The sequence below is a fragment of the Neopsephotus bourkii genome, unplaced genomic scaffold, assembly GCF_033783945.1.
Source record: "Neopsephotus bourkii isolate Nb327-2 ecotype Australia unplaced genomic scaffold, CSIRO-AGI_Nbou_v1 NB_1049, whole genome shotgun sequence".
Classification (NCBI taxonomy): Eukaryota; Metazoa; Chordata; class Aves; order Psittaciformes; family Psittacidae; genus Neopsephotus; species Neopsephotus bourkii.
This window is the reverse complement of record NW_026901538.1, coordinates 311,554-332,198: the sequence shown is the minus strand read 5'-3', so window position 1 is coordinate 332,198 and position 20,645 is coordinate 311,554. Positions and strand designations below refer to the sequence as shown.

The following is a 20,645-nucleotide window of genomic DNA, read 5'->3' as shown; positions in this document are numbered from 1 at the left end:
CATGAAGTAGATGAAACTACTTTTAGCCTGCTACTTCTCCTGTGAGCATGACGCATGGAAAAACAAAACCAGAAGCTGTTCTATAAAGCAGCAGAAAAATCAGTAGCTCTTTCACACCTCTGTATGAAATGCTCTCCTCTTACTGTATTTTGTAATTTAATTGTAACAAAATATCAGTCCAGAAGATTGAAAGAAGACCTCCAGTACAGTTTTTATCTGCTTTATTTTTTTAAATGTGGTTATAGACTCTAAATACCTGAGGAGAGAGAGGGAATGGGAAGCAATTTGCTTTTCAAACTGCCAAAAATGTGAGTTTCCCTTCTAAAACTGTCACATTTAACAGAAGATTTGACCAAATGATTAATTATTGCTGATTAAAAGAATGATGTGTGGTTTTGAATAAAAACTACAAATTGCAATTAGTATTTGAGTGTTATATTTTCTTTATCCTTGGAACATGCATTAGAAATTACTCATTACTCTTAGAAGCCATTCATTTACCCTTTTGCTATACTTGGAAATAATGCTGATAAAGAATACAGCCTTCCCAAATGTAGGTGCAAGGCCCTTCTCTTACCCAAACAGTTCTTTTGATTCTCCAGAGATTCACAGACCTTTGCTCCCTGATCTCTAACCTCTGTCTCATTTGTAACAGCGCACAGTTTGCAAATTCCTCAAAGAAAATAACCCGAGGGTCTAAGAAGTACTACAATACAGCAAATGCTGTCACCAGCCAGTAAAGGGGAGGAAGGCTGGTAAACTAGGTCTCCAGTAAAACAACCAATTCTGTGAGATAAAAAAAACCAACAAAAACTGGTAGAATTTGAGAACAAAGCCACCAAGTGAGCTGTAGCACATGATAGAGGCTGAGGGCACTAGGTTGGCTCAGCCTGAAGACTAATAGTGGACCCAATCAATATATCTAACTTGTTACTGGGCAATTACAGAGAAAACAGAGCCAGGCTCTTTTTGAAGATACACAGCAGAAGAACAAACGGCCACAGACACAAGCAGCAGCAAGGGAAATTCCTATTAGGAATGACCACTTTCAGGTGGTCAAATATTGCAATATGTTGCTACAGAAGTTGTGAGACCCCCACTTTTAAAGGCACTATGAACTCAACTGTAAAAAGCCTAAACAACATTACCTAACTTTGGATCCAACTTCAAAGCTGGCTCTGCCTCAAGTGGAAGGCTGTGCCTGATGACCTCTAGAAGTTTCCTGCAGCCTCAATTACTCTATAATTCTACCAACTAGATAGCTCAAGGGACTGTATCTTATTTGAAATTAAATGCATGAGTCTTCTAGTTCACTATGAATTAGAAGATTTGATTGCATAAGTATAATAAATGGATCAAGCAAGTTAGCATTCAATCCAACAACCGCAGCTAAATGATTAACTTGTTAAGAGTTTCAGTGATTCTCTGAAGTAACCTACCAGCCACAGCTAGTGCTTATTCCATACCCTCTGCTCAAATTATCACCTAGCTTCCTGATCTGAGAGGAAGAGATTGCTAAATACGAAGTGTTCTGCTGATGATAATTACTCCACATGGACTTTCGAATGTGGTATACAACAAAAAAACCCAACAGTTCTCCCACTCAATTCTGAGCCTGCAGAAGAAGCAAGAAGAGTAGACACCTAACACCTTCACAGAGAGGTTATCTCAAATGCAACCCTGATTTTGCCAGGAAAAAGACACCCAACCATTCCTTTGACTTTTTAAGGGGAGAAACAAAGAGCTGCTTCCCGAATCTTACAGCTGAACAGCCTTAAGCCAATGCTCTTACCAAGACAGCCAAGTGCCTGCATCTTGCTGGAGCTGCAGCAGCTGTACTACAAACCATGGTAACTGTATTCCTGTTCTCAAAACTCTTTATTCATTTCCTGTATCTTGCTTCATTAGACATACAATCCTACAAACTACATTAAAAATCTAGCTGTTCTGCCTTGCCTGTGTACTGTGGTTGTCTTTCCTCCAGATTTTCCATTGCTTCTTCTTCACTGAAGTGTTAGCTTCTTGCTTTTCCTTCCACCCCTACTATTTGGATCACTGGCAGTGCTTTCTCTGTGCATATGTTCCACAGTATTACAGTATCTGGTTAGTAACTTCTTCCTTTACGATTTCTCATAAGCTTACTTTCTTTTTTTTCCTTCCTTCCTGTACTAAAGTGAAATATTTTGCCTTCCACTTGTCCTATTACATCTTGAATTCTAATAATGTATAGAAGGGATTACATGAAATGCAAAATTGTTAAGCATTGCTCTGATTTATAGAGCTGCATATATGGTATGTACAGCCACAGTAATCTTTTCTTTTCATCAACAGCAAGTTAACTGCAAAATAAAAAAGCCTCAAATTGACTACTCTAGATTTCTGACACATCCACTGAGGCCAGATGCTGCTTCCTGCTCCTAAACTGAACTTTTCAGACTACTCTCAACAAAATGCTTCTGTTTCACTGGCTTTAATGTTTTATGGAGATTGTTGTTTTGAGAAGGGAGAGCAGATGAAGGGCAGGTGAAACAAAGGAAGCCCACAGCCCATGTCTTGTAGTCTTTGGGGTGAGAGCAGAAGGTGGGTCTCTTATGAGGGTGTAAGTATGACTGTATGGGTAACTGCACTTGCATAGTTTGGATCTCTCTGTTCACTGTCACAAAAGCACAAAAGTCTCTAAAAAATGCTAGTTTCGGACACGATGGAGTTCCATCAACGTTTTGGATAGAGTAAGTGGCCTGTAGGAGCATGACAGCAGACAATTTTCTATCTAATGAATGTGAGTCCACCCTGGAAAACCATCACACAATGAGAGGTGACTGAAAAATGTCAAAGCAAATCCATGACTACTTACATGAGGGAGTACTGACTTCTCAAATCTATGAGCCCTCTGTGATTTTATAACCTCTATGTCTCTGTTCTGAGCTCTAAAAGGAACAAAACAGGTGAGCTCATTCCTCAGTAATCTCATTTGGATTAACAAATGCTAATTGTTTCTAAAAAAACTCTGAGCACTTGGTAGGAATGCAGAAATCTCTCTCATGAAATGTGTTACTTAAAACTTAGTATGATAAAGGTGCAATGCAGGCTCTCACTGCTTCCGAGTTTGTAATACAATATCAATCGCTTCCTAGGCTATTACATTCACTCTGATATCTGCTACTATTTTACTTTTCCTTTTAGACATGAGATTTATCTCCTGTTGTTTTCCAAATATACAACGCAAAACCTGTAGAATGAAGCTGACGTTTCCTAGAGCTTTACATAAATTACTATTTCCTTTTACTGAAGGAATGCTATGTAAGGAATCCACTACCACCACAATAATTTTAACCTGTATAGGCATGTGTTTAAAAAGGTATATTTATAACACATTTTTAACATGACAGCATTTCCTTCAGATCTCAGGAACCAAGTAAATCAAATAGCAGTCTGAAACAATTTGGTACCTTCCTTGGTACATGACATGCCACCATGGTGATTTCAAAACCAAGCTGAAAAATACACCATACAGTTAAATGCTATAACCATCTTCTTGACTTTACCATGTTCTTTGTTTCATCCAGGGCAAAAGTAACTACAGGAAAATGTTCCAGGGTTATTTATATCACGACAGTTGTTGGGATCTGTAAATGCAATACAGATTGATGCCATACACACACACACGCACATATTTACCACAGCATTGTGGTATACAGATGAATACAGAGATTGTTCTAATGTTACTAAGCAGCATGATGGGAGGAAAAAAAAAACAACCCAACAAAACTGTTTCATGTTACCATTCTAATACAGACCATGCAGAGATCAAAAGCAGAAGCTGAAAAGCCCAGATAAACTGCTGCGTACCCCCATATCCAGCAATTAGTACAAAATACAGTGAAGTAATGATTATCTTCTAACAACATCTTTTTACTCCCAGTTCCTGCTAAAAAAAAAGCTAAGATTAGACTTAGGTCAAAGACACCAACTTTATTTTATATATATATAAATCTTCAGGAGTTGCCATTCAAAATCGACCCTGATTTTTTGTTTCACTGTAAAAATGGGTATGGTTTTGATCTTGTTATGCACATTTTAAAATAATCATCCATATTAACCCATAAAATCTACTCTTACAGACATCCCACTGTTTTCCAGACACTGCGACTAACTTGTATAATGTAGTAGCTGGAAGTGAAATATTGCTCACTTCAGCAACAGACCACTGCCAGAACATACATGTTGTTCTGTGTTACTATGCCCTCAACCTTCCTTTTCATTCAGGCTGACCTTCCAATACATAGTCCAACAGACACGCCTAGCAGCTGCAACTGGATTTCAGAGCTCCTTATACAACTCTTCACTATCACCCTGTCAATGACGCTTCCTCGGCTACTTGAGCATCTCTCCTTTAAGGAAAATAAAAAAATTCTGCCTTTGCTTACAAACAACACTAAAATAACTTCCCCCCCCCCCGTAGCTTTCTCTTCTTTTCACTTTTTAATATGCAGCAGATGAACTACTATGCTTTCATCACTAGCCTTAGCCTTGAAATGTACAGAATCACAGAATCTAGTAGAACAAATATGTAGTTGAAGTGTACCCTCTACCCTTTCTGTAATCAGTCACAGATCTTTGTCTACTAGTTCCCTGACTAAATCTCAAACTGTGGGTAAATAACTTTCTTTTTTTTTTTTTTTTTTTATTTTTATTTTTTTAGAGTGACATTCAGTCTTGCACCTAAAGGAAAAAAATCAACCACCTTCCCCTTTGGTAAACCACTTCAAAGTTTACATACCCCTAGTGTCAATAATCTGAGCCCAAACTCAGTTTGAATTTGTGAAGCATTCATTTTCCTTATTCGAAAACCGCACTTTCTTGATCAAACAGAGACTCTGGGTGCCTATTTTATGCCACATACAGTGGACCGCTACTAATCCACAAGTATTTTCCTGTATTTTTCAGTATTTTAATCAATGATCTTTCATGCCATGTTCAGTCAAACAAGGCGAAGCTACAGTTTTACATATTTACCTGTCTTTATTCACCTACACACTAACTCCGTTTTCTCATGCATCTTCTAAATTATACTTCTGCTGGTTGGAGTATATTACCAGGAATACATCTACAGATTGACTGAAAAACATTCTCAATGACATCTGTACCTTACTTTCCCATAATGGCTATTGTTTTTATTTTCCATTCTAACCTATTAAAATTACAGGACAGCAAAACCCAAATCTTTTCCCAGCTAAAGTAACTAACCAAAAAGCTACCCTTTCTTTCCTATCTCAGCCACCTGCTCCAAATGCCTTTTTTCTTTTTCTTTTTAATAGAAACGTAGAATTACAGAACGGTTTGAGTTGGAAGAACCCTTGAGGATCATCCAGTCCCAACCCCGCTGCCACACCCAAGGACACCTTCCACTAGACCAGCACGAAGACCCTGGCATCTCAAATTGTTTCAACAGAAATTAACAGAAAGATATTATCTTCAGAGATTTTTAAGAATCTGAGTCATCTAAGAAGGTAAGAGGTTTCTTTAAACAAGAAAATCCACATTTCAAATATAGCCAATTTGGTAAAACTGTCTGGAGCTTCCTGGATAAAACCAGAGGATCTTTCCTGCTATGGCAAGCATCCTGATCCCTCCTGCTGTAAACCTGAGAAACAACACTCACATGGCCTTATTCTTATTCACATACTCTCTTTTCAAACAGTTTCTATAGATTTTTTTTTTTTTCCAGTTCTGTTTTTCAATGAATCTGTCCTACAGAATCTTCTTGGGAAATAGAAAGAAAAGCTGCCTTCTAGCTCATCCCTTCTTTTGATAAGAAGAAATGAAAGAACAGGTATCATTGCTGTAATACTTACAAAAACATAGGCTATCACGCTTCATTCCTAAGCAGGTTCTATCAGCACTATTAAGTTTAATTCAGTCCAAGCAGACCTTTCTGCAAAACAAAGTACTTTTTTACGCAAGTAAGCAGAAAGAGATCCCTTAAAACGTTATTCTTCAAATGGGGGAAGTTGTGCAGAACGTGAGGGGAAAACCACCTGAAACATTCTGAGTTCACCAAATACAGAGTGCTTTGGTTGCCTTACACTGCTTGCGTATCTGTTGGGGTTTTTTTAACTACTTTTCCGAGCCATACTGGACCTCTGTACATTCGAGTCTCCCTAAGGACTATTCGTAATCATGAAACATCAATTCCGTTCTAAGAAATCCAGTGCATAACCCCACCGCTGCCCTGTTCCCTCTTCAGTATAAATGCTCTTTTGTATATCGGCACTTTCAGGAAATTGCCCTCCTCCTCCCCCGCTTGCTCCCTACTGTCCTGCCCCGGCTCGCACCCCCTCCCAATCAACACTAGGGAATAACTGTATTTTTCTTGGAGCGCCGCCAGCTCCTCCACACCTTCCACTGCAGCAGCAGTAAATGAAAACCTGTAGCTCTGGCACACTTCTCGCAGCTTTAGCACACGCATGCACGGCACACTCATTCGGGCAGGGAAGTAAGTAGCATCAAGCTGATTCCCAAAACAAGGCCTTTCACTTCTCCTCCATGCAACTTCCTCTTGTGCTGAAAAATACAGTGCTTCCAAATTCAAGAAACCTTCCTCTTTCGATATTCCCCTGCCGGTGTTTTGCAACACCACCTCTTCCACTTACTGGTATTCCACGTGTGAGTAAGCTACCACTGGCGAGGCAGACACATATCCCTGCGTGCCAACGCTTGGGTCATTTCATAACCAGAGAAATCCGAAGGACTGCAGCTGATTTCGCCAAGGCATTTTCCCCTCCCCTTTGAATACCCAAAAGCTAAAGCGAGCAGAAACTCTCCTCCACGCTCACAAAAGCAGCGCTGGCAATGGGAGCGTGCTCGTTTTCCTCTCCTGTGAAAACAGTTAAAACCCCTACCTTCCTTGGGTTCATCAGCCTCCAAACTCATGGTGTCAGCGCAAGGCACTGCGGACCAGCCTGTAGCTGCTGCTGTCCAGAAACAGCCGCAAGTTAACTTCCCGGAGAAAAAGTAAGGAGACCCGGGGGTGGGTAAAAGCGAAGAGTGAGCTAGAGTGAGAGAGGGCTGGGATTTTAAGGGGAAAAGTCTACGAATTCAGCAAATCACAACTGAGCTACTTGAAAGGGATCCCGCCCCTTTCTCAGCTGCACACCAGCGGCTGTCTGGAAAACCAGCACCTTTACAGAAACCCTCATTTTACTCGCCAGCAGTCACCCTCCATGCATTTTATTCTCCCCAGTCCGTAAGAAGGGTGGAGTTTCACTTGTTGCAGCTTGCCAGCGTGGTATGAGAAAGTAAGCAGGGGAGACCGAAAAAGCCCTGAGTTCGGAGCAGTGTTTGATTGCGGTAGCCGACAATCAGATTGGAGCTCTCTTAACTTGCACGAAAATCTAATTTAAATCAATTATTTTTTAAGCCTAAATTGTGCATTTCAACACTGGTTACTATCTGGAATTAGTTCTGTAGGCTGCGTAATTATACTGAGTAATACAGGATGAGTAAATGCATGCTTAAAGGATGAGAAGCAGCAGCTTTCTTTCAGGTAGTTTAAGCTAAGTAATTATTTTTTTTTCTTTCAGCCTTGCTGAGTGCATACTGCCGTCTTCCCTGAAAGAAGCAATTCTCCTTTCCTTCTCGGAACAGCTATCCGGTTTCCCTGTGCTACAGACCACCCTGCATCCTAGATTTTTTAGATAACTGTTACACAGCCTTGTTTTACAGCACAGCAAGAGAACAGTGGTCTTTTCCATCCACCTCACAACTTGCCTTGCATCTTTCATGCATGCCCTCAGAGCAAAATCAGGGGGATTACATGGAAGCGTCTCCTCCGATTGGCACAGCTTTCAGTAAAATCACCCTCAAAAGGAACCACCTTTTCCTACTTGTTTAATACATTTTTAGCACAGTGAACAGGACAAAACCTCGGTGGAAACGTGAGGTGTGATTTCCCTAGAGAAGTCCTGATGGCGCTGCCAGATCTGACATGCAACCAAATTCGCACCTACCTCCCCCTCACAGGGTTACATGTGTGCACCTGAAGGGTTGTGAGGGGCTTTGTGGAAGAAACTCTATTAACAGCTGTTAACAGTCAGCAAGCCTGTTACTGGAGTCAAGTAGAAATAACTGTATTTCAAGATTGTTGTGGTTTAAACCCACAAAATGACAGAATGGCTGCTACTGCTGAACCCAGGGCAAAGATGAAGTCAAAAAGAGCCAAAGCTTCTCAGCGGCACAAAACTGGGGCACATATGAAAGAAAAAAAAAAAACAACAGCCCCCCAAAAAAGCATTTTAGATGGTAGCATTTCAGCTGTATTCACTAATGCTCATGGAAAGACTTAAGTTGGTGGGATAGCCTTATAAGTAAAAGGTACAGAGTCAGGAAAGATGGTATGAATTCTTCAGCCCTGGAAAAGTTGCTTTGAGACTTGGGTAAATAATACTTTAGAATGTGAGCAACTTTTGCCCTATTTTGAATGATTTTATTCATTATAAGGACTGTCCTTTGCCACGTACTCCTCCCATGCCTAAGAAAGACAGATCTCATTTTAGTTAAAGGCTCTTGGTGACGCTGGCAATTTTTTTATTTTGCAATATGCGCAACTCCATGAGTCCCTTAAAAACATTCCTCAAGAAGCTAGATGCCTTCCACAGGCCTCATCGTCTCTTGCAGTGTAGCAAAGCACAGCAGCTGCATCCTTCAAAGAACAGAGTATAAAAGCAAGTATTACCCTAATTGCAACACTGGACTAGTTAAAGAAGCCACATTTTCAAGTTAAAAGAAAAAAATAAAAATTACTGTTTTAGGGTAATTACTGTTTAGTAGATTGAAACCACTCAAAAAAATCCCACACAGAATAGAGGAACAGGAAGAAACATAATGCTAGTCAAGATGAACTGCGATAGCCTTTGGGGTCCTTTAATCAAAGGGAACATTGGCACAGAGATAAAATAGTCTGAATATATTTAAGGATATAAGAATAAATAAGCCAGTACCAAGAGACCTGCAGAACAGATATACACAATAGATGGATGCCTTTCATTTAGATGACCCACAGACACTGCAAGATTAAAAGCCTTGTGATTAAATGTCAGCAAGTTCTGCAAATTAAGATTTCTCAGATCTCTCAGAAACTTCAGACTTCTCTGGACAGGTAAGAAAAACTTGATGATTTTGTATTGTTTCTCCCCTACAGACTCGACACTGCATCTCCTCACTCAGCCTTGTTCTTTCTGCACACAGGGTCTCAATTCAGACCCTAGAAATGTCGGTTTATTGTTGTGCTTCGTGAAAACACATGCATCAGCGGAAAAGACTCCAACCAGACCAGAGTGTTTAGGTAGGTAATTTTCTGATCTTAGGTTAAGCAGCAATTTTTAATGGTATTTGATCATGAGGATTATCACCTTCTTCAGAGTCTGCACCCAAGGAACTCCAATAATTTTACTTCCAATCTAAAATTTAAACAGGGGAAGGTTAGATTGGATATAAGGGGGAAGTTCTTTCCTGTAAGGGTGGTGAGGCACTCGAATAGGTTGCCCAGGGAGGCTGTGAATGCTCCATCCCTGGTGGTGTTCAAGGCCAGGTTGGACAGAGCCTTGGGTGACATGGTTTAGTGTGAGGTGTCCCTGTCCATGGCAGGAGGGTTGGAACTAGACGACCTTAAGGTCCTTTCCAACCCTAACTATTCTATGATTCTACTTAGAAGGCCAGTAAAAGTAATGGAATAAGGGAGGTGAAAATTAAATGGAGTTCATGGACAACACCAGTGCCCAGTGATGCAAACAGCCTGAAAGTTTAAAAAACCCTCTTCAATCATAAAATTGTGCATATGATATGGAACAGTGACAAAACCTCTAAAATAGAATCAGTAGATACAGCTAAATTTCATAGGGCAGATTCTCTTAGGGAAAGAAAAGTAACTTTCTAAAATGAAGGGCTTAAAACCCACCCTGCATTTGGATGGATGTTGTCTCAAAGGGAAGGCCAGACTTCCCAAAGGAAAATTAAACTTTTTGTGTGGCATATACCAAAAAAAAAAAAAAAAAAAAAAAAAGAAAAAAGGGGTTTTACCTACTAAGTTTCAGTGGCTAAAAGTCACAAAGCTGGGTAAGACAAGGGGTAAAGTATAATCCTTTCGAATCTGAAACAAAAAACTTCTGGTTTACTTTGTGAAAAATGTAGTTGGTTTTGGTTTGGTTTGGGTTTTAGCACATAATTTATAAATTGTCCTAATTTCTACTAACAGTAAGGCAGGGTTACCACAGAAAGAACAGGCTGTAGTCAGGCCTTGGCTTACTACAGCAATACACAGGACATTGTGAAAGGATGGGCAGCTGTGTCAGCACATCCCAGGCCCAGCTCAGAACCTTGCTCCTGTTTTGTGTCTCAGTGCATGCTCAGACAGCCCTGTTTACAGAAACATTTTCTTATTAGATACACAGGTGACAAATCCTATTATATGTAAGTATTTTACATAAATAATAGCTGTAATAGTAGTCCATAAAATGGTGCTAAAATTACTGCTAGCAAGATTCTGAAGCTCAATGCAAAAACAACAAAAAAGACTAATGTTTTGGTTTACAAAAAAGAGGAAGCAGGACTACTACATGAAAAGTACCAGGAAGAAACTTTCAAGAGGAGGCAGCTGTCACGGAATCAAGAATACATCTCCTACTGAAAAAAAACCACCAAACCAAAACCTGCACAGCTTTAGAACTGTTCTAGAGAAGAAAGTGATAATGTGAGACTTCAGACATTACATATTAATGGAGTTTTTCAAAAAAGAAAAAAATCTCCCCGTGTTTGGTTAACATAATCAGAACTGTCCGGTAATAAATTCTGCTTTTCCAGGATGTCACATTCAATGGATTGCAAACCTTTATGCAACAAAAAGAAGGTCCATGATAACTTCATGTATAATCTATGGATTATGTTAACTTTGCCTTTTAGCAATCATTCAGTAATATAAGGAAAGCTTATGCCATTTCTCTTCTGTAGCCCAATCAAGTTCTCCCCATTTCTGAAGCAAGGGGTTGGAGTTGACAAATATTCAACTTGTGACACTCTTCAGTGGGTGTGGATTACAGGCATACAATGCAAGTTTTCACCCAGGACAAGGAGAACATTGGATACATAGTTATGAAACACTACTCACACGTATTATTTCTTTGCATGTATCATTTGCAAAACATACTGAGATATGATGTGATGCACCCATCACTGTAAATGTATTTCACTAATTCACAAATATTTGAGTTTTTATCAAACTAATGTTCTGAAAGGGAACAAGATGTAAGCTGGTTATACTTTAATCCAAAATTTCCCAAGCAGAAATAAATGCCGCATGCCTGGTCTGCACACTTTCATGGCATCCCCAAATACGCTGCCCTGTCAGAAGGGCAATGAGACGTTTATATAGTACCTCTGAAAAAAGATACAAGATAACAGTTCATGGAAGAAAGAGGACAAATGGTTAAATTCAAATGCCTGGAAGCCACCTTGAAATAAAATTAGGAAACTAACTGCAGCTACCTCTTCGGCAAGTGATGCCTTGTTAACTTGCAGGTTTTACCAGAAGTACCTTTTCACAAAAGTTACTGTTTGAGTAAGCAAAGACAGCATACAAGCATGCCTCCTCCGACTTGCTCCACTGCATCTATTCCAGTACCACTACAACCTTTTATTTTTCTTTTAGGTTGACAGATCATAACTGTACTGAGTTTCAAGGTACACAAGTTTATAAATCAGGAGACAATTTTGTTTTCTAGCCCTTCCCTATTAGTTTAGACAGGTGGATGAGCTCTTTGTTATCTCTACAGAGCACTGATACCTTGCAGTACAAGGCAAGGAGCCGCTGCCTCCTCTGGCACTGCTTATGTCCCAGGATGCAGAAATCCACCAGCCAGGCATCCTCCCAGGTGCCAAACAGAACAGCCCTGACCTGCTGAAAGTGCCTTGTGCTGCTGCCATATACAGACAGCACATACACAGGACACACGTGTATGCAATGGTGCACAGGGAGAGGCATGGTGTGAAGAAGGGTTAGAGTCACAGAAAACAGTAAAATACCTGTTTTCTTACATTGTGTTTAAGTTGTTCTGCTTTCAGTTATGCACTTCAACAGTGACACCCAGACATTCAAATTAGCAAACCAAGAAGCTATTTTAAAGTTATTTCCTAACCCAGAGGTAGAGCAACACCATCTGTAGTTGTGTTACTTCAGTTATTGCACAAGAGAGTGCAACAGGCACTGTCTGTGCAGAGTGCAGCAAAACCAAACTTGAGCTCTTACGCAACTTTGTCAATTTGGTGCTTAATATTATTTTACAGTAAAAGAGAACTTTTGATTAGCTCTGTGATTTTAATAGTACTGTTTACGCAGTTATGTAACTAAAAGGATTAGGTATAACAAGCCCATCTGTTGTTGCTGCAGCCAGACTTCACTCCTGATTACTATTTAATATTTTCTATCATAAAGCACACAAAGGTCAAGATAACCTAGACAGTGCTTAGGTTTTGATTGATTCAGAAATACTGTTTTCAGCATACAGCATTCAGGGTTTTCATGTAACAGCGTAACACTTAACATCTTAGTTAGAGATGTCGTCTACAAATGCAAAACTTTTATTTATGCAAATGCAGGCACTGTTTTCCGCTTAGGAAAATTCATTCCACTGAAAGCCAGATAGCCAAAATAAACCACAGCATTAGCAGGTTGATCTATGAGATGGACCTGAAAAATACAGGTTTTGGCCTGATTGTCACCACTTGGTATTCCTTATCCTAAAGTCATGTTTTCCCCTTTGCAAAACAAGCTTCAGGCTAATCAGGTGATAATGCTTGAGGCACTTGTTGAAGCACTTGTGCTTCTACCTATTGGCAGACCCACAAAAGATACTCTGGTGTATGTTTCTACCTTGTGATTAAAGAATTATAAAAAGTCCAGCCCAAGGGACTGGGCGACCCTCAATGTCTACTGCGCCATGCTTGGCATCCAGCACTTCATCTTGTTCTCCCCCCTCCCTTGTGCTGTCCTTCCTGCCTGTTTCTGTACCGTCCTGTTCAGCATCCATTCTCCACCCTGCCAGTGGTTTATTCAGGCCTGCCCATTTGTTTAATTTCCAAATGGCAAGAGCAATATATAGGAAATTTAATATTGTAGGAACCCCAAACCACACTGCTGGTGCAGCCTTCAAAGTAAGCAAAACCTAGGCTCACCATAGAGTAAGCTGGGCGGAAGTATGTGTAAAGACTTTGTTTCTGGTAATGAACTGGCAGAATAAGAAGCAATATGGGGTGACAAATAGATTCACTGTGACCCAACCAAGCCAGGGATAAGAACAAGCAGCATGTAAAGCACAAATCCTCTTTTTGGCCTCAAGATAAGTATCCTTTGTCACAGAACAGCACAATGCTGGGAATGAGACAGCTCTCAGCTCAGAATGGGTGTCACTGCCTTACCTTTTTTCTTTCAGAACAGCTCTGCAAATTCACACACAGAGCAACGCCATGACTTCTGAGGTGTGAGCCATGATACAACTCTGTTGCCTTTGACTGCAGGTATCATGTTGTGCAAATCCCCTAATAATAACAATGGTTTTATCATACCATGCACTTAGAGGCACTTACTTATCCCACTTTTTTTTTTTTTTTTTTAAAGGAGAACACACAGATTGCTACTGCCAACGCAGCTATGCCAAGCAAAAGGCATCACTGAAGAGAATGAGACAGTGACAGAGACCTGCGTGAACAGACTTACAAAGGTGCAACCCTCCAGTTTGGAAAAGAGTGCAGCAGATCTGAGCTAGTTTTGTCACACAGAAAAATAAGTTTCCCAGTGGTAGTTAACAATAAAATTATTACAAAATGGTTGTGTTATTGTAAGACATTGCAGCCTTTGCAAAAATGAAAGAAAAGTCTAAGAAAAAGTCTGAGAGTCAGATAGCCAAATATATAAACATGAAAAAAACCCTGCATCAGAAACAGAAATCACACAAAAGCATCACACAGATGAGGGGGAAGTTAATACGCTACACAGAGACTGACAGCATCACCACAGGCCATGGGAAGAGATACCCCAGATCACTCTCAGCAAGACGTAAGAAAAGAGGTACTGCCAGATACTTATGCCTCAAAACACAGTGCTGGAGCAATTTCAATTTAAAAGGGTTATTTTAATTAAAACCAGAAAATCTAATATCACATTGCCAAAAAGAGCTTGAAAACAAACTGCATGAACTAGTGTTAAATACAGTATGTTTTAAACAGTGCTGCTGGAGATACATGGCTAATAAGGTATGGGGGGGTTGTTTGGCTGGTTGGTTGGTTGTTTAAAAAGGTATGGCAAGTGATGCTGACATAACACAAAATTGAATATTGCCTTCAAAACCAAAGATTTTTATTCGTATAAAAGCTGTGTACATATGCAAAAACACATGTGTCTTAGTTTGCAAGGGCTGTGTTCCAGTCCCAGGCAAACAATCCAAGTGTTTGGATATAACACATAACAAACTGTGCTCTTTTTCTTTAAGACTCCAAAGTCATTAATCATGCAAACAGCCAAAACACCACTTGCATATCAAATGCAAAACTTATCTAGATAAAATTTCAAATCAAGCAAAGCTAGAAAATACCAAGCTATGAGAACAATCTCATTTTGATTCAAACTTAATTAAAAGAGATTAAAAGAGGAATTTAAATGCATATTAAACCAAAGCAGAGTTTGCTCTTTAAAAATTCAGTTTAGGTAGAGTTTACATTCACAAGCCAGATGTACCTAATTATGTGGTGTACATTCAAAGAACCATATTGATTTCTGCATGCTCCAAATCAGTTTATTATTTGCCTAAAGCTCTGACTTAGACCACATTAAGAATCTGGAAAAGTACTTGCAAGAACTGGATTTCTTTTGGGGAAAATACTAACACTGTGCTGAAAAGTTGGTTCCCAATACCAAAACACATTTAAAAACTCACTGTTTATGCCTTAGATGAAAGATTTTTAGTACTTGCTTTCCCTGACCTACAGTAACATTTTCATAGTCAAAGCACACTTGAGATCATCACTTGAGGCTGGTGGAAGTCAGAACAGCAGCATCTCGTTTTCCACCTACAATGCTAGCACAGGCATGTGGACTCAGCTTAAGAAAGATCCCACTTATAGCTAACGTTTAATATTTATTTTTTGGCTATGACAATTTTAACCTAAAATAACTCTGATTCTTTTTTTTACTCTTATTTTATAATAAATATCTAATGAATTAATTGCAGCTAGAAACATTTCCCGGAGAAAATAAGGGCTTTGATGATGTAGTTATGACAACTCAAATCCATACCTTGCTCATTCTCCCCTGTATTAAGCAGGCTTATGCTAGTGAGCAATGCAGGCAAAACCCAGGTGTAAACTCTTCAGCACTACATTAAAAACTCAGTGTTGGGGTTTTCTTGATTGCTATGAGTTCCAATTAAAACTACAAACAAACAAACAGAGAATTTTTGCTGGAGCCCAAATGAGTTTATTTAGTAGAGGCATGTCTAATCTTTCAAGTATTTTATCTACAGGAAATTCTCAGCTCTTAGAATTCTTTAGCAACAATAACAGCTGAGTCTGTACTCTGGGGTAAGGCCAAAGTGAATACCACTTTACAGGGTTCAGGGTTGTTGTGAAACTTTCATGAAACTATTTCAAGAATTCATTTTCAACAAAAAAAAGGAGGGGAGAGAGAGAAGGAGAGGTGAAGATGTGATAACAAGATCAGAACAAGACTTCTCACTCTTTTTGCTCAGCATCTCGTTTGCTGAAAGCTGAATCATGGCACATACTTCGATGATTTATTGTTGACGCTCTGGTCTGCTGGGACTACTGCAGTTCTCCTAAAGGCTGGGAACTCTGCAGTGCTCCAAAACCCGAGGCTCTGTAGGGGCAACAGCTAGCACCATCTTTGCCCACATTACAAAACAAATGAAGCAAGACAAAAAATAAAGGCTACCAGTGACTCTGCCACCGTTGGCCCAGAAGGGATGGGGCACTTTAATCAGAAATCCCACGTAACAAAACTTCTGAGCGTTGCATTGGGGAAAGCCTCAAACGAGATCCCACCCCCTGCACCTCCCCCGTCCGTCTCAGCAACGACATCTGTCGGCGACTGATGCAAGTCACGGTGCATTCGTTTCTGGTTTTGGCCAATGCCACGAGGTGGCAACAGCGCCCTGAGCTAAAAAGAGCAGGTCTGCGAGATGTTTTGCGCAGGACCAGGAGCGAAGGACAGAGTAAAAACCCGCGGGGCTACACGTATAGCCTCGTGTTAGGATTTTATACTGCAACTCACACAAAAAGGCTGAACTTGTGCTGTAATGGAGAACCTGGAGAACAAGACGCTTCTGACGCAGTGGCCACTGCCTGAAATCGGCCGTCAACACACAGGCAGCAGCAGAAAATGTTTATCACTTTTCCCTAGCCAAACCCAAGATGTGCTTGAAAAAAGGCTTAAATCTACCTAGAAGATGCTTACTTTTTTTTTTTAGACAAATTAAGTTTGTCTAACTGGAGTCCAGGAAAGCCTGTGGTAAGGGACTAAACTGATAAGAATTATTTGAAGTTGAAAAGATGCAGATCAGTGAAAAAAATAAAAATACAATAATGGTAAAGAGGCTGCTACAACAGTCTGGAATAAAAAAAAGGAGTCCAGCTTCAGGCTAGACATGAGGGAGAAGTTTCTTTACAACGCAGGTCATAAAATACTGGAAGATGCTCCACACCTGGAGACATTCAAGGCCAGGTTGGATGTGGTTCTGGGCAACCTGATCTCATTGAAGATGTCCCTGAGACCTGCAGGAGGGTTGGAACTAATGACCTTTGAAGGTCCTTTCCAAACTGTTCTATTATTCTGTATTAAGACAGCAGTATAACAGATGGTATAGTGGTAACAACTTGGCTCCATGAATTAAAGCCATACTAAAATTCTCAGTATCAGTTCAAGGTATATATATATATATATATATATATACAACTGTGCTGCTCATGATGCTTGGTCCCTGCTCCCAGTTTCTGTGTACAATGACTTGGTTCAGCCCTGATGTGCCGATATGTTTTTCCCTTCCCTATCCTTCCACTGCCTTGCCAGAAATGGGATAATGCAACCTTCCCTTTCCTTCCCCCACAGAGAGGAGATTTTGAGATACCTACAATGCACCTTGCCAGCTCTCAAGTCCTTGGCAGCCTTTCTGCTCACCAGACATGCAGGATTGTTTTGTGTATGGAGACAGTGGAAAATCAGGGTATAGCAGATAATTCAGGAGAATAGGGGGTGAAAGAGGGATGTGGATGTAAGTCCCCTTGATTTCAGAAATTCAAACAGAATAAGGGGACTCTTCATGCTGTAATCATCTCTGTGAAGAGGTCATGCCAAAGCAGGTCCGAGGTCCCCAGCAAGGTACAGACAGGGTGAAAGAGCAGTGAGGAGGTCAGTGTGGGAAGGAAGAGATGAACCCCAGCCCTTAACTAATCATTGGGAATTCTGACAGCTTCTCACTTGATGTGTAGCAGTGATACGAGGTCTGATGCCAAGAAGCACAAATACCACTGCCACAAAAGGAATCCCACAGATAAAGACTGCACATAGAATATGCACTAAGCCTGCAAAATATCCCTGATCCTGCAGAAAGTACCCCATTTTCTCTGCGTCAACGCCAAGAAAAGACAAAGTCTCAATAATTCCATGAGAATTCAAAAATTCAAAAGATTTTTTTTTCTGTTGAAAATTAAAACTCTAATGGTGGAGAAAGGATAGTTTACCTAAGAATTAGATAATAGTAGACATTTCTGTGTACACTAAAACAACAATTATCTGGGAACTAACTTTTCCATAATATTTTTCCCAAGTATTAGTCACTGACATTTTTCTGAATGCCAATTAAAACCTTAGCTGACATGAAAAGAAAATGCAGTTAATATGTAGTAGCAAAGATGCAATAAGACTAATAAGGATATTCTAGTTTAATCAAGGTTGGGTAGATACACCTGCCTATCATGTTTTCAAAACTCTAAGACAATAAAGCAAATACTGAATCTACATTTCTACTTCCTGGTTGCCTTGAAACATTTCATCCTAAATGTATGTACAAATGTGTTCACATTCCTCCTGAAAAAAAAGATGAAGCAGGAATTGACACCACTGAAAACATTCTCATTACTCTAATAAATGCTACCTAAGCAGCTAAGAGTTCCCCCAACATTCTTGATCCATATTTTAAGCCAACGTAGATTTATCAAGTTTTTCATCTCTAAGTGAAATTGAATAAATAAATGTCCATTCTTTCTCAAATAGCAAATATAACATGTTTCTCTTAACTATGAAACTAAAACAATGGTATTAAAGTACACATTAACTGAAAGCAGTAAAGCATCGTCTACTCAGAAGAAAGCTCATATGTATACTTGGCTATAAAGCTGCTCCATCAAAGTTTTATTTCCAAACAGGCTTACTTGATCTCAGTGCAGTCGACTGCGGGTAGAAAACAGTAGCAAGTCTGGTCGATGAACAGAAAAGTAGAGGTGAAATGTAGCATTATGAGGTCAGACTATAAATATATTTGACTCAAAGATAATGCAATGCCTTCCCAAAACAGATCATTTCAGCATCTACATAACACAACTTATTTTTAACATCAGGAAAAAGCCAGCAGAAGCTTACCTCACAGTAAACAGTGAGCATGTTTGGGCAACATAATACTAAAGCCATAATGTTTCCCCATTTCCTGAGAGTTTGGTTTCACAATCCTCTGTGGTTTCTACTCTATAGTTTGTACTGTAAGTGCATACTGACCTTCAAGCTTGTGACCAATGCAAGCTCTTCAGCAGTGCACAAATAATCTAATTTCTTTTAAAAATTCCTATGGAATTCAAACATAGCACACACCATGTGGAAATACCTGGAAATCTAGAAAGGTATCAGTTTATCAAAGCAAATCAGGGGTAAAGAAAACTTCACTGAAAAAGGACAGGCATGACAAAAAAGCACAGGGATAGCCATCTCATCAGTAGTAACTACTGTAGTTACTGACTCGTTTGTCGTACTGGGTTTCTGGCATTTATTCCAATACTAATCAGAAATAGGTGAAATACAAATACTAGTGTGTGATTAGGGAAATAATGAAAAGAAATAAAGAACCACTGCACTAAAATGCACAGATATCTAACACCAATACAGAAATATAAGTTAGTATAATGTTTGGAAAAAAAACAGTCATAAGTTTAAAAAAAAAACAAACCAAACCAAACAACAGTTGCTAATCAAAACTGGTAGTTTTGGTGACAAGCACTGCTGCCTTGGCTTAGTTGTGAACTAGATTAATTTTCTTGTTTCTCTAGTTTTTTAAGGAGCACGCAAGTACACTCAACATGAAGTGCTGCACCTTTAAGTGATATGGTACAGCTAATGTCAGTATCCCCTGCATGACTGGGTGACACAGGATTCTTGGAGTCTTCATTGATGGTGTACACATTCATGCACACAGAGCACCTGTGGGGTACCTACTGTCTACTTGTTTTTCCAGATCCTTTGAAATATGGTATTTATGAATATTTAAATTTCAAAAAATGTTTTGAAACACATCAATGCCATCTCCTTCCTTAAAATACAGCTTAAAAATTCTATGCGGAACTACAGAACTACACAGGCCAAAGTGCACATCAAAAACTAGAAACCATAGTTAATAATGTTTGTGCAACAATGACCTGAAAGAAAGTAATGTGTACAACATGACCACAGGGACTTGTGCTGATCTTACCTGATTCCAGCCCAGATCTACTTACAGCTTTTCACCAAATAGTTTCTAAATGAAATCAGAATTGAACTGAGTTTGAGATGCTGAACATTGACTGGGAAATAAGAATTTTTCTACCATCCTGAAACTTTACCTAACTTCAGTATATGACACTCAACTCCCCCCAAAATAAAAAAGCAAACAAAAAAAAAGCAGCAACAAACCCCACCACAGATACTTAGTCTGAATTCATGTATTAGCAACCTCTGCACATCAAAAGGCCTTGTTTCAGAGATGAAAGCTCCAGGATATGAATTTTGGGGTGAAACAGGTACTGCCTTTCCATTTGAAGTACGGTGTCTCTCTCCAGAGAGGAACTAGTACCTCATGCATGACAGCTTCTCCTACAGATGCTCCACTTAACCTACTGGTTTTTGTGAATGCACCATAAGTTAGCCAGCTCTCTCCAGCTGTCCTGATGTCTGACCCAGGGCTACATGCTGAAATCTCTCAGTGAATGAGACAGCAGCTTTTTCCTCCTCGTATCTCTTATGGTAAAACCCTCAGGTATAAAGCAACAGACTTCACCTAGTACTGGTTTCATAGGGTGTAACCACAAATACCAACTACAATTGGCTGTACAGGAAAGTTAATTATTTGCAGGTGTTTTATACTAAAACTCAAACTAGATATAAATCTTATTTTGGCTAAATATGACAAATGAAACTGTATCTTCTGTATCTGAGCAGAACTGCCAACCCCTAACAAATAAACACCTGTTTCTGCTCTGAACCAGAGACTAGCTGTTGATCGAAGTGTCTGATATGCCTCCATTAAAAACAAGGTTAGCAACATTGTGAAAGATAAAGTCCATGT

The 20,645-nt window shown here is 39.6% G+C and overlaps 1 protein-coding gene across 2 annotated transcripts in view; it reads right to left on the bottom strand.

Annotated features, from left to right (window-relative positions):
- TNFAIP8 (TNF alpha induced protein 8) overlaps positions 1-18,589 on the bottom strand; it is a 32,285-nt gene extending 13,696 nt beyond the window's left edge. The window contains exon 1 of one of the 2 annotated variants that reach the window (XM_061361035.1): positions 18,490-18,589. In XM_061361035.1, the coding sequence (XP_061217019.1) occupies position 18,490 (1 nt within the window). In that variant the 5' untranslated portion in view covers positions 18,491-18,589. Of the gene's footprint in view, positions 1-6,902; positions 6,966-18,489 lie in introns of those variants that run through there. The other variant, XM_061361033.1, reaches the window with a different exon arrangement.
- Positions 18,590-20,645: the final 2,056 nt, after the last annotated feature.